The 13,245-nt window shown below is 34.7% G+C and overlaps 1 protein-coding gene across 4 annotated transcripts in view; it reads right to left on the bottom strand.

Annotated features, from left to right (window-relative positions):
• LOC123547535 (protocadherin-like protein) overlaps positions 1 to 13,245 on the bottom strand; it is a 91,727-nt gene that overhangs the window by 17,133 nt on the left and 61,349 nt on the right. For all 4 annotated transcript variants that reach the window (XM_053551809.1, XM_053551807.1, XM_053551810.1 and 1 more), the window contains exons 6-8: positions 12,096 to 12,210; positions 11,125 to 11,217; positions 10,473 to 10,546 (exon numbers count right to left, since the gene is read on the bottom strand). In XM_053551809.1, the coding sequence (XP_053407784.1) occupies positions 10,473 to 10,546; positions 11,125 to 11,217; positions 12,096 to 12,210 (282 nt within the window). The remainder of the gene's footprint in view (positions 1 to 10,472; positions 10,547 to 11,124; positions 11,218 to 12,095; positions 12,211 to 13,245) is intronic.

Raw genomic sequence — 13,245 nt, 5'->3', positions numbered from 1 at the left:
AATGTTGAGTTCTGCTCAACCCGGGGCTAGAGGGCGTGGACGGTAGCTTGCATTTCCACTACTGTCCATGAACAGGCTCAATCAAACCGAGCCTGCAACATTTTCGTTTTTGTCGTGTTGAGCGACCTGTGAAGTTTCCTTATTTTTCTATTTTATACATCAGCAGTGTAACCTGGATCTCAGCTCTTGTAATGTATAATAGTAAATGGTAAGTGATGCTTATGAAAATTAATAACAGACTGTCACAGTTCTAAGTCATAAAAATATGTTTTCTAAAGCACGAAAACGACATGATTAAATAAAATAATTCACAGATTTATACATAATTATATTATTAATTTATTGTAATGAAATTACAAAGCTCTTTCAGAATTGTAAAAAAAATATAATGCGGACATGTTCGAAGTAAGGTAAGATGTGCTTTTCATACTTGAGTCTGGTTACTGTTTCTGAAAGTATTTTACATAAGAATAAAATCCATCAAAACAACGAAACTTATGGAGAACGGTGCTATAGAAATAAAAACACAAACATTCTGAGCTAAATGGAATAAGCCCAACTACTTGGGAGTGCGACGAGTGATTTCCCATGAACCAAGTTAATCGAACCGAATCTGCTAATACTTTGCATGGTTGCGTTCTGCAAAAGATTATCATATACAAGGACTTATATAAATTAATACAGATTATTGTTATATTTTGAACAATATTCAGCTATAAATGTATTTCTTAATGACTAAAATATGGATTTGGGTTATCAATTTTGTTACACGCTAATGAAATGCATACACATTAATTTTAGACGCAGTTCTAGCCTGTACACTTTGATGCGGATAATTCATTACGTCAACAACTGTAACACCAGCATTAACACAACAACAGCGGTCAATCGCTGGTATAAAGGACTGCAGAAAACTAATGTCGTCAACCGGCTATTCTCCTAATGACTTTAAACAGTTTACCTATAAGAGCGGCGTGACATGGTTGGGATCGGCAGCTATTTGGGCACCTTGTGTTGAAAAGTAACTGCTGTACCTGGTTAATTTTATTAGATCCGATTTATCTAGGTCCACTGCATGCATTACTTAACTGCCTGCATGTAAAAGAATAAGTTATAAAAATGCATTCATATGAAAAACTAAATAATCAAGAAATATCGAAAATAGGTGTAAAACAGATTTGAATCAATTATGAGAATAATGATAATAATAATAATAATTATAATAACAATAATAATATAAATAATAATTTCGATAATATGAATGCAAAGAAGACGTCACAGGAAACTGTTCAAGCATATTCTGGTTATGACATAACAAGTCAGTGGCAGTAAGACTCTTCTACTTGAAAGTCTTAAGGCTGTTGGTTTCCTATCCGTCCGTCTGTCCGTTCGTCTGATGTTCGTTGAAAAAAAAATAGGTAATACATTTTAACTGAAACTTCCGCAAAAGGTTTCATGACGACCCTGGCTTATAGTAATCGAACTATTGGATAATATGTACATATGTACATGTACCTGAATGACATTGTAACGTTAAAAGATATACAATATGTAAAATATGCAGTGAGTTTCATAGATATTGATACATCTTAAAAATTAAGGTACATAGCAAAATATATTTTCTAGCTCTAGACTTTAAATAACTGTTTGTCAATGAGCTGCTGTACCTATTAAGTAAACGTGTATTCACTGCATATCTCGTTTTGGCGAATTTTATTTTCATAAAATGTTGAGTGGCCCTCAATACACGTAATGTGCATTTCGGTATGGCATATTGTAAATCTTATTAGTATTAAAATCTAAAATGCATTACATTCGTTGAAATCTATAGTTATCATCTTATGTCATAGAGATCTCTGAGGGCATCTTTGCCTCGTTTCTCTTTAGTGCGATTTACTAGAACCTACAATTTCCTATTAGGTCTGGTATGTTCTGCGCTTATTTTCATAGTTTTCTGCACCTTCGCGCTGCTATGTTGCTTCCAGGCATTTTAGCTGGAGCTTTGTCTTTCATATTTTCTATTAATTTTCCTATATACCATGCTATATATTTACAATATGCCATAATTTTCATTTAAAAATATATAATAAAGTCACAGCCTTATCCCGCATAATCTTGTTTTGTTTTTGCTATATTACTTGGTACATTCACCCTTGTCTTAAGAACCGATGAACTCCCTTATGCAGTCAGACCCGTACTGTAGACAACCTCCAAATACATATAACCTGTTTACTATGGTCACACGTCACCTGTCTTGAAAAAAATATGTTTTCACAAATACCAGCATTTTCAGTCCCCAAGGGAGGTTCTGCAGCCGGGTTTGACTGTATATATATATAAATACCCTAGCACCCACCAATAAATTAAGTAAATTTATGTTCTCTTAAGAAATAAATTATTTTAATTTTGGTGGATATCGTCTTGCCTAACCTAACGCCTCACTGTTAATCCACACCTGTATTTGTATTTATAGTCGTATCAGTTCAAATACTACTCTGATAAGTTTAATCCCACGGGTTTTTCATGAGCAAATTTAGTGCAGTGACAAGTACATTCTTTATCGGAAATCCGTAGAGGACAAATCGTTTAGAAAAATTCCCTCCCACTCTTTCCATTACAGTAACTTTGTTGTTTTTAACATATTTCTGCTGCCAAGTTTAATTTATTTCAGGGTCACAATGGTGAACCATACTACTAAACCCTGCCACAAAATGTACTGTTGCACCAAACATGTCACGCCGCTTCGGTAATCTGTGGTATATTGGAGAACAAACTCTTTACAGTGTGTGTGTATAAACCCAATTTTGCTAGTATGCTTCTGTTGGTACATTTAATCATCATGGAACAATACGGTTGAATGGAACCGACTTGATTTTAAACTGCATGTAATCACTTATAAACATTCCGAAAGTTACTACCTTTTTTTTAAGCCCGCCCGCTTAGCTCAGTAGGTAGAGCGTTGGTCTATGGATCGCGGGGTCGTGAGTTCGATCCTCGGGCGGGGCGTATGTTCTCCATGACTATTTGATAAACGACATTGTGTCTGAAATCATCAGTCCTCCTCCTCTGATGATTCATGTGGGGAAGTTGGCAGTTACTTGCGGAGAACAGGGTTTGTACTGGTACAGAATCCAGGAACACTGGTTAGGTTAACTGCCCGCCGTTACATGACTGAAATACTGTTGAAAAACGGCGTTAAACCCAAAACAAACAAACAAAACAAAATCTTTTTCTTTTTGGTACTTTATGGTTCTTTCTTGTCTTTTTGTTAAATTTGGTTTAAATTTAAACGCCGGGTCCTACCTGGCTGATATTGCGGTGGTAAAGCCATTAAGCATATTTAGAGAGTAGGCTGGGCTTATCTGACAGATGATGGGTGATAACACTGAAACTTTATCTGTAGTAAACAGAGCCACGTGTGCTTTTGTATATTTTTCAGATCTGAATAAATTGTAGTAAATACTCATCTACAAATTAAAAAGCCTATGTATCTACAAGGGTATCTACAAATATTTTGCATTGTTGAAATACTAATAACTTACATGACTGGATGAAGTTAAGAAGTTTAAACTTAGCTTTGCTTTTGTATCAGTATCAGAGCAATGGTACACAGGAATTAGCATTTCATGTAATAAATATTGAAATGTGGAAATATTTTTGCTTACTTACACAATTCTTTGAAACATATTCCATAGAATTTTTGAATCTCTCAGAGTTATAACAATATATGTCAGTATGCATAATTGTATTACATAATGAATGTTTGAATATTTGTTTTTACATCTCCCAGAAATTGAATTTTGAAACTACTGGCTCTGATATCCATATTTAATATGCATATAAATACTAACAAAGTGCACTAAAAACATACACCTGGTGACTAAATATCCTAGGAATGTTTTAGTTCAGCTTATCACAGTGACCAGAATACCCCCATTTTATAAAGTAGGGTACTCAGAGTAATCAGACCTGCTAACTTTACTAGTACTTATTTCAGTATACCAAAAATTCTCATCTGGTTGTAAGAGCTATATATTTTAACTGTAACAGTTTCAAATTATACAGTTACTGTTCATTTGTTTGAAGTAGGTCAATACTGAAGGAAGTCAAATAACCTTCTAACCTAATGGGTCAACCAATGTTTTGGGAACTAGATATAAATCACTTTTATCTACAGCTTTCAGGTGGCGTAGCTAATTACTGTAATGTGTGCAATACAGGGATGCTGGGGATTATAACTCTTGATAATTGAGTGGAACAAATGTAGAATATGTGAATGATGTGATATAATATGTGCTCAACATTTTGAAGGTTAAATCAGAAAGTGAATTATCATTTATGGAGTAAATCTAGCTTGTTTATAGAAAAAGCAGAAGATTTTATTTCTTTTCTTTATCTAATAAATGCTGAATGAAGTTATTTTTTCATCTCCCGCCATCTGTCAGATAAAGATGTTACTCGTGTAAACTTCCCTATTCTGTTATTGGCTGAAAGGGAGGTCATAACCTTTATGTGGGCTGGCTTTAGCAAGTAGAGGTAAATTTGAATTTCTAGCAGACAACAAAAAACTTTTTTTCAGAAAGGCAGTAATTACTTGATAAAAATTTACAAAATTTTACACACTGAATTCTGTCATATTAGAGAACATATGTTCCAAATTTCAAAAAATAAAGTTCAATAAAAGTAGAGATATTTAGAAAAAATGTATCAGTCTTCTGTTGTTCCCAGCACTGTGTTCAACTGAAAAGTAGACATTTTCTGAGCTTGTCTGCCTTTTATACTTTTACCCTGGTGTTTAAGCACGAAGATATCATGAATTAGCGCGGGTTTACTACACAAAGCGATAACATGCAGGTTCGCCAAATCCTGGCATAGTATTTGTAGAAATATGAGGAGATGGTCTTAATGTGTCATTTATTCTTTAAAAAAAATAACATCACTGAAATATTTCTGTAAGAAATTCATCGATTTATAATTCGATGACAACTCACGAACATTACCCAGATTTTTCGTGTTGTTTTTGTTCTGTTTGGCACATTTATTTTATCTACTAGAAACATTGATGTTAGAAAATACTCGGAAAGCAGGGGGTGGAGAGAGCCTTTTCGCTGGTCAGAGCCTCGGATTCTCCCTGCCTCCCCCATCTTATATAAAAAATATTATAAAAAATAGAAAAGAGTTAGGGTTGGGGCATCCGGCTCACAGCATACGATTAACCTGTCTTTCTTGGTAGTTTTTTTGATGAAATTAAAAAAATAATAATAATAATGCGTAAAGATTAAGATTACATGACAAGTATTTGTCATATTACATATGAACTGTCCATTCTGTATTCTGTCTTCTTGCATATGTTCATAAATAGTCCGGTATATTTTATGTTTCTTTCGGCATATTGATTGCTTAAGTACATGCATATTTGGAAATAATTATGGTATTTCTGTCTATATATGTTTTGAAGGCGTTCTATTGGTGTATTGTGTTATTGGGATATTGATTTGTTATATGAACAGTACTTAACCACCATCTTTGAAACCAGTTTAAGTTGTTTGTTTGGTATTTGTTATATAGTAAAGGAAAGAAATAATTTATTTTCGGACGAACGAAGTGAGGGAGAAAATAAGGCGTGTATGTGTATACAAACTTGATTTTATTAGTAAACATACATTACTTGCATTTCATCAATTTAGAATTATTTTATTGTCGTGACTTAAATGGCGCTTACAAACTGTAATCTTTATTCGGGGTACAATAAAGAAAGTCTTCTTGATCAAAATGTTTGGCTCAAGTCAATTCTAATTTCATTTTATTTTTGTCTGTGTTGTGAGCAATATTTAGTGATCCACAAAATATTTTATTCTTGTATACTACGGCAGTATCAAAAATAAAAGCTCACTTGTCTAGGTTGACCTTCTTGTATCTGCAACCTCGCGTTCGGTAGGTCATCTCTTATTATTGGTGTTACTGGGCGGGCGCCCTTTAACCGTTAGAGGGGGCCTTGACCATGTGGTCGCCATCCACCAGGTCCATGGATTGACAGTGTCTTATATAAACAGGGTTATTCAACTTATCGGCCATACGATTATTAGTGATCAGTCGAAAGTTGCATTTATTATATGTACGTGTAGGTCCGTACATATTATAATAATTTGTGGATCACTTTGCTACAAACCTCTAACACATGGGTTATGTTGAAACAGACATGTAAATCCCCCCTGTTTTCTTACGTTTCCAGTCTGCCGGTTAGCTCAGTCAATCGCTTGGATGGATTATTGTAGCATAGTTTGCTATAACCATTCCCTCGAACTGGGTCCGATTGTTCATATATTACATTAAAACATATTTTTCAATATTTTATTATTTTTGTGCGTTTGTTTGCTGAAGACTTTCTTAACTTACGTCGGATTTTATTTTGATCTTGGTGTTATGTTTCATTCCGTATTTACTTAACTTAGGAAGAATATTTTTGTTGATATATCATCTCATGTCATAGAGATCTCTGAGAGCATCTTTGCCTCGTTTCTCATTAGTGCGATTTACTAGAACCTACAATTTCCTATTAGGTCTGGTATGTTCTGCGCTTATTTTAATAGTTTTCTGCACCTTCGCGCTGCTATGTTGCTTCCAGGCATTTTAGCTGGAGCTTTGTCTTTCATATTTTCTCATCATTTTCCTATCTACCATGCTATATATTTACAATATGCCATAATTTTCATTTAAAAATATATAATAAAGTCACGGCCTTATCCCACATAATCTTGTTTTGTTTTTTGCTATATTACTTGGTACATTCACCCTTGTCTTAAGAACCGATGAACTCCATTATGCAGTCAGACCCGTACTGTAGACAACCTCCAAATACATATAACCTGCTTACTATGGTCACACGTCACCTGTCTTGAAAAAAATATGTTTTCACAAATACCAGCAATTTCAGTCCCCAAGGGGGGTTCTGCAGCCGGGTTTGGCTGTATATATATATATATATATATATAAATACCCTAGCACCCACCAATACATTAAGTAGAAACATCTTTACATCATGTTCTAAACTTGTGGTTCTGGGACGATCTGTGTATGAAAAGAATTGGAACCACTGCCTTACCCTTTCAAAATCGTAAGAGGCGACTAATAGGGTCTTAACAATTGGTTTTGCAGTAACTCTGTAATTCCAGCAGGTATGCAAATTTTGATTCCATACCTCATGTTTTTATTTCGACGTAAATGAGATGTGGAACCAAAATTTGTAGTCCTGTTTGGCGCCATATAACGTATACTGTGTTGGTGCGCCGTAAAACCCAAATAAATAAATGTTCTAAATTTACCACATTATGTGCATTCTTTACTATATTATGTCCATTTTATTACATTGTGTATCAATATATTATTTTCATAATGGATTTTTACATTTTGTGCATCTTTTATTATATTATGTCATTAAATAATTTTATTATATTCTGTGTTCTGTCTGTAAACTGTCTTATATTTTGTAACGAAGTTATTATATCTTGTGCAAACTTTGTTATGTAGTGGTAACTTTATTACGATTTAGTGGACATTTTGAGCGGGATGATTACCTGCCTCGGTACGGGTAAATTGGCTATTTTAGATTATATCTGAATCCCCCAAATGGAGGATATTTTTTTTTGTCCAAGGGGGTGGGGGTATTTCCTGACAGTTGTCCTGAGGAGTGTTCTGGAAACGGTTTGTCCTAGGGGGCCTTTCCGGCAAAAATACCTTCCAAAGTCTTGCTCAGGGGGCGGCTGTCCAATGTGGATTCTGGAAACAGTTTGTCCAAGGGAGACTTTTCGGGCAAACATGCCTTCCATAGTATTTTCCAGGGGGTCTGTCCGAGGGTGTGGGGGATTGGGGTTCTAGAAATGGTTTTTCCAAGGGGGCGTTTTTATGTGTACAAAATGCCTTCCATAGTCTTGTCCATGGGGGTCTGTACGAGGGGGATGGAGGTTCTAGAAACGGTTTGTCCAAGTGGATGTTAAAAATGTTTAATAAAAAAACCCTTAATAATAGATTTTCAGGACTACAAAAGACAGTGATGGCGTTCCATAGAAGGTAATTGTAAAAATGGTCCGGAGAACCAGTATGTTCAAATCTATCTATAAAAAAGTCCAGTTTGCAGCCATATTTTTTGGTTGCCTGATTTCTTTGCGGATACAATGACGCTTTGAAAAATATGGTTTCATAAAATTCTACATTATAGAATATCTGTTTCAAACATGCAGAACTACATAAGTGCAATTTATTAACTAGTACCACATTATGGTTGTTAACTCTACTTCCTTTAACAGTATGATGTCATGCAGCACAAAATAAGAAGGTTTTTTAATGATCACAGACCTAGTCGATCATTTATTAATGTCTTAAATGTAAAATCATAAATAACTTTAAATATGAAATAAATGCAACTCTTGCATCTGTTCTATAACATTTGAGCCGCACCATGATGAAACCAACAGTCTGAGAGTGCATCTACGATCCAGATTAGCCTGCGCATACGCGCCGTCTGGTCAGGATCCATGCTGTTCGCTAACGGTTTCTCTAATTGCAATAGGCTTTGAAAGCAAACAGCCGTAATATGATGTTATCTCTTAGCATTTACACGTTTTGTGTGACATGGCATAATATACACGTTATAGGCGTTAAGTTGGTCTGCAGTTTGCAGTTCGCAATTCGAATTGCAAGCCGTAAACTGTTTTGCATTTTGCATTTTGTAGTTCAAATTGCAAACCGTAAACTGTTTTGCATTTTGCAGTTCGAATTGCTAAATGGATTTTTACTTTGCAATACAAGATGTATATGATCCATGATTTGCTTTCCAAGAAAGATGTTAATGACGGTTTTGAAACATTAAATTTTCACATACATTACTTGCATTTCATCAATTTAGAATTATTTTATTGTCGTGACTTAAATGGCGCTTACAAATTGTAATCTTTAAAAAACGCAAATAAGACTATTTGTTAAATTTTAAAGCCTGGAAAATCCCAACTAATACCACTTTTCTAAGAAACTGAAAAGCAGTTTATTACATATATTGAATCGAAAATAAAAATTTATTTTGCAATTCGAACTGCAAAATGCAAAATATTTTGCAGTTTGTTATTCAAATTAAAAGTTTCAAAGTTTATTTCATTCTCAGTTTGTACATATATACAAAAACATGAATTACAAATCGAAATGGACATTGATATCCTAAATTCTGAAACGCAAAATAAAAATTGTAGTTTGGAATTCAAATTACAAAGCGAAAAGGGCATTGAAATACTGAATACTGAAACGCAAAATAAAAACTCGTTTTGCAATTCGAACTGCAAAATGTTTTGCATTTTGCAGTTCGAATTGCAAAATGAATTTTTACTTTCGATTCACTATATGTATTGAACGGCGATGCAGTTTCTCAGAAACATGGTATTGTGCTTTAACATTTAACATTTCAATCTTATTTGCACTTTGTAATTTGAACTTCAAACTGCAAAATATTTTGCATTTTGCAGTTCGAATTGCAAAATGAATTTTTGTTTTGCGTTTCAGAATTCAAGATTTCAATGTAAATTGCGCTTTGCAATTTGAATTGCAAACTGCAAAATATTTTGCATTTTGAAGTTTGAATTGCAAAATGAATTTTTATTTTGCGTTTCAGAATTCAAGATTTCAATGTCAATTGCGCTTTGTGGTGCTGACCTTAGTTGATAATCTAATAACTTTAATTTTGTATGTAAACGGACCGCCAGCACGTAATGTCAAGGTCATTGCAGGTAGAGGATTTGTATTGCATGGTAATACTTCTTTATCATGTATATTCTTGACGGTTTTTAGCAGTTTATATTACATATATTGTATTATTTGCTAAATTAAATGATGAAAATTTGTAACCAGTCAGTCTAACGCATTAATACATATGTTACTATATATAGTAACAAAAATGAATGTATTTTTTATCTCCTGACCGACAAGAAATTCTGTAGATCTAATTTGTCTTAATGTGCAAGATAAGTTTACTGTAGCACACTTACTTATGACCCCAAATTGCTTCCGGCTACGCACTTGTAAACACAAATTTTGAGACAACAGTACCCCAAACTATTTAGCCATAGAAATCTAGCGACAGGGGATGTAATTCTACCTACTTTGAGTAGTGCAACAAAACATATGTATTAAAGACATTAATACACGCAAGAGCCTGGCCGGGAGGTGCTAATCGGCCCGAAATTCATAATGGCTCTCGGGCCATTATTCATTTTCCGGGCCGATTATCACATCCCGGCCCAGCTCTGTCGTGTATTAACCTCTAAGTAATGATTAAGATATTTCTCATATTGCAGTAAATTACTTCAGAGACAACACTTGGCCGCGTCTTTGATGCATCAATGAATTTCCTTGTTTCATGTCTGTATTCGCCCTTTCGTCATATCTCCTCAATGTTAGTACACACAACGAGAAAACAAGTGTTACGTTACCTGGTGGCGAAGAATCTGTAACAGTTACAGTTAATGTTTGATCTGTAGTCGCACTGTCTCCAGTGTTTTGAGCTCTGAAACAGAATGCGCTGATTTGAATACTGATGGTTTATGATAGTAAACATTACGCAACTTACATAATAGATGACATCAGTATAAAGATCTGAATCAAGGTAATTTCACTTTCAAAATGCTCTTGCGGGATTTTATCCAAATTTAAAATGTACCTCACGCACCACCAACAACTACTCTATCGCTCTACCTCCCAAAAAGGGTTATTATGGTATACGTGTGGAGATACAAATTTTGGAAACAAATTTACCAATGAAAAGCATGCTAGACATGTATTCACTTCAGGTAAACAATGTAAACAATGTAAACAATAGAGATCGTGTTTAGGAGGTTTCGATATGTTTTGATATAAACATAAAAGATACATGATTCGTCTTATTGTTTAGAATGAATGGCAGACTTCAGAACATTTTATCCTTGTCAACGCGTAGGGATATTAATTGTTACATTCAACAAATACTAGTACCTGTACTGATATCTTGAAGCAAGCTCAAGGAATGACTGTGTGAATAAACTCCACACTCAACAGCCGAAGATAAATTAGTGTTTGTTTCAAGATGTTACATTTGAAAATGTTTACCTCACGACAACTGTATGTGATGACGCTGATAATGATGTGATTGTACAAGACAAGGTGCTTCCAGATACACTAAATCCACTCCCTGATACAAAACTGCAGAAAAAGTAAAAAAACAGCGTCATATTATAACAAGATCTATCCTTAAGACAGCACGCCCGACTTTGTGCTTAACTAGAGATTTGCCAGCAAAAGGGGAATAAATTTGTCAGAATTCTAAACAGAGTTATGGGGATTGTTTATTATGATGTAGCCTTTGATATTTGATTACTATTTCAAGTTTCAAGTCAATAGCTTTCAAAGTAACAGAGATATTTCACTTTATCAAAAACTTTAACCAAAAAATTCTAAGTTAAAGAGGGGCATAAATCTGTCAAGATTCAAATCAGAGTTATGGAGATTGTTTCTCCTGGTGTGGAGTTTGATAGTAACTAACCATTTCAAGTTTCACGACAAAAGCTTTGACAGTAACAGAGATATTTGACTTTATCAAACACTTTTACTAAATATTCTAAGTTAAAAGGGGGCATAAATCTGTCAAAATTCAAATCAGAGTTATGGAGAGTATTTCTCCTGGTGTGGATTTTGATAGTAAATAACCATTTCAAGTTTCAAGTCAAAAGGTTTGAAAGTAACAGAGATATTTGACTTTATCAAAATAGCTCTACATTTTCTTCTAAAAGTAGAGCTTAAATGTATTTTTTATTACTCTGCCTTGTTCTTCTAAGTAAAAACTATTCTTTAAATGTAAATTATCGAGTCACTTTATCATATTTGTTTAACTGCGCGTTAATATTTTGTGAAAGAACAGAGTGCAATTGAAGTTAATGAGCAATGTCTCATTTTTATGTTGATTATATTTACGTGTAAATTATTGGTGTATTGTCTGTATCGCAGAACATACATTTAACAAAGAAGCCTTTGTCAATCCCTTTTGCTTTGAAGTGTCAGTCATTTTTGCTTTGGTATCTTACCTGTAAGTCACTGACGTAGAGTCTGATGAGGTAGCAGCGAGTGTGGCTACTGCGTCACAAGCGGTACAGACATTTTTGTCCAACGAATAAGAGGTTCCGGATGTCCATGTTGGTCCTGTAGAAAGTTTCCCGAAAATGAGAGTCATTTAGTGTTTGGAATAAATGTAAACCATTCAGTAGTGAACAAGAATATATAATTACTAAACTAGACGAACTTTACATAATTGACAATTATTCTATGTTTACAACATAGTTTTATATTTACTAGGTCCACTAAAAATATTGCTATTTGCGACAGAGACGGCTCAGTTTCTATGTATATATGCAAAACCAACCACTCTTAAACACTACTATTATTAGCAAACCGATGGATAGCAAACGTTGCGCATAGTATAACTGACAATTGAGCCGCACCATGAGAAAACCAACCTAGTGCATTTGCGACCAGCATGGATCTAGACGAGTCTGCGCATCCGCGCAGTCTGGTCAGGATCCATGCTGTTCGCTAACGGTATCTCTAATTGCTTTGGAAGCGAACAGTATGGACTCTGACCAGACTGCGCGGATACGCAGGCTCTGTATCCATGCTGGTTGCAAACGCACGATGTTGGTTTTATCGTGGCGCGGCTCAATTTTGTTTTGTTGATAAATATAGATAAATATTTCAATGTCTACATTTTAATAAGTAGTTGTGTGTAACAGGTGGTGAAAAAATAATGACTCGACCAGGACTCAAAGCGAGAGCCTCCTGCTCACCAGGCACACTAACCACTGAGCTACCGAGCCATATGTCGAATTACCTACCGATTTATTACCGTATCAGGGGATGGACGTATTTTATATTTTGCTGCTTTTAAGCGAGAGAAATGCTGGTTGCAGTTCAAAATGGCGTCATTTGTTTACTTTTTGACATAACAGAGGACACATTTTGCAGTAGTAAATGTGTTTACTATATACGAATTTTCCAACGATAACGCCCAGTTGGTGGCCATGTAATTTATGTTCATTCGGCTTTTGGTCTTACATAGTCATTTTTTTTAAAGTTACTGAAGGTACAGTGCCAGTTTATAGTGACGATGGCGCATTCCGATGAATTTTTTTCTTCGAATGACGTATAATCTCCCAAGTGTATAAATGGTGTCCAAACACC

The sequence above is a fragment of the Mercenaria mercenaria genome, chromosome 9 (assembly GCF_021730395.1).
Source record: "Mercenaria mercenaria strain notata chromosome 9, MADL_Memer_1, whole genome shotgun sequence".
NCBI lineage: Eukaryota > Metazoa > Mollusca > Bivalvia > Venerida > Veneridae > Mercenaria > Mercenaria mercenaria.
The sequence above is the reverse complement of the archived record's forward strand: the minus strand, read 5'-3'. Positions and strand labels throughout refer to the sequence as shown.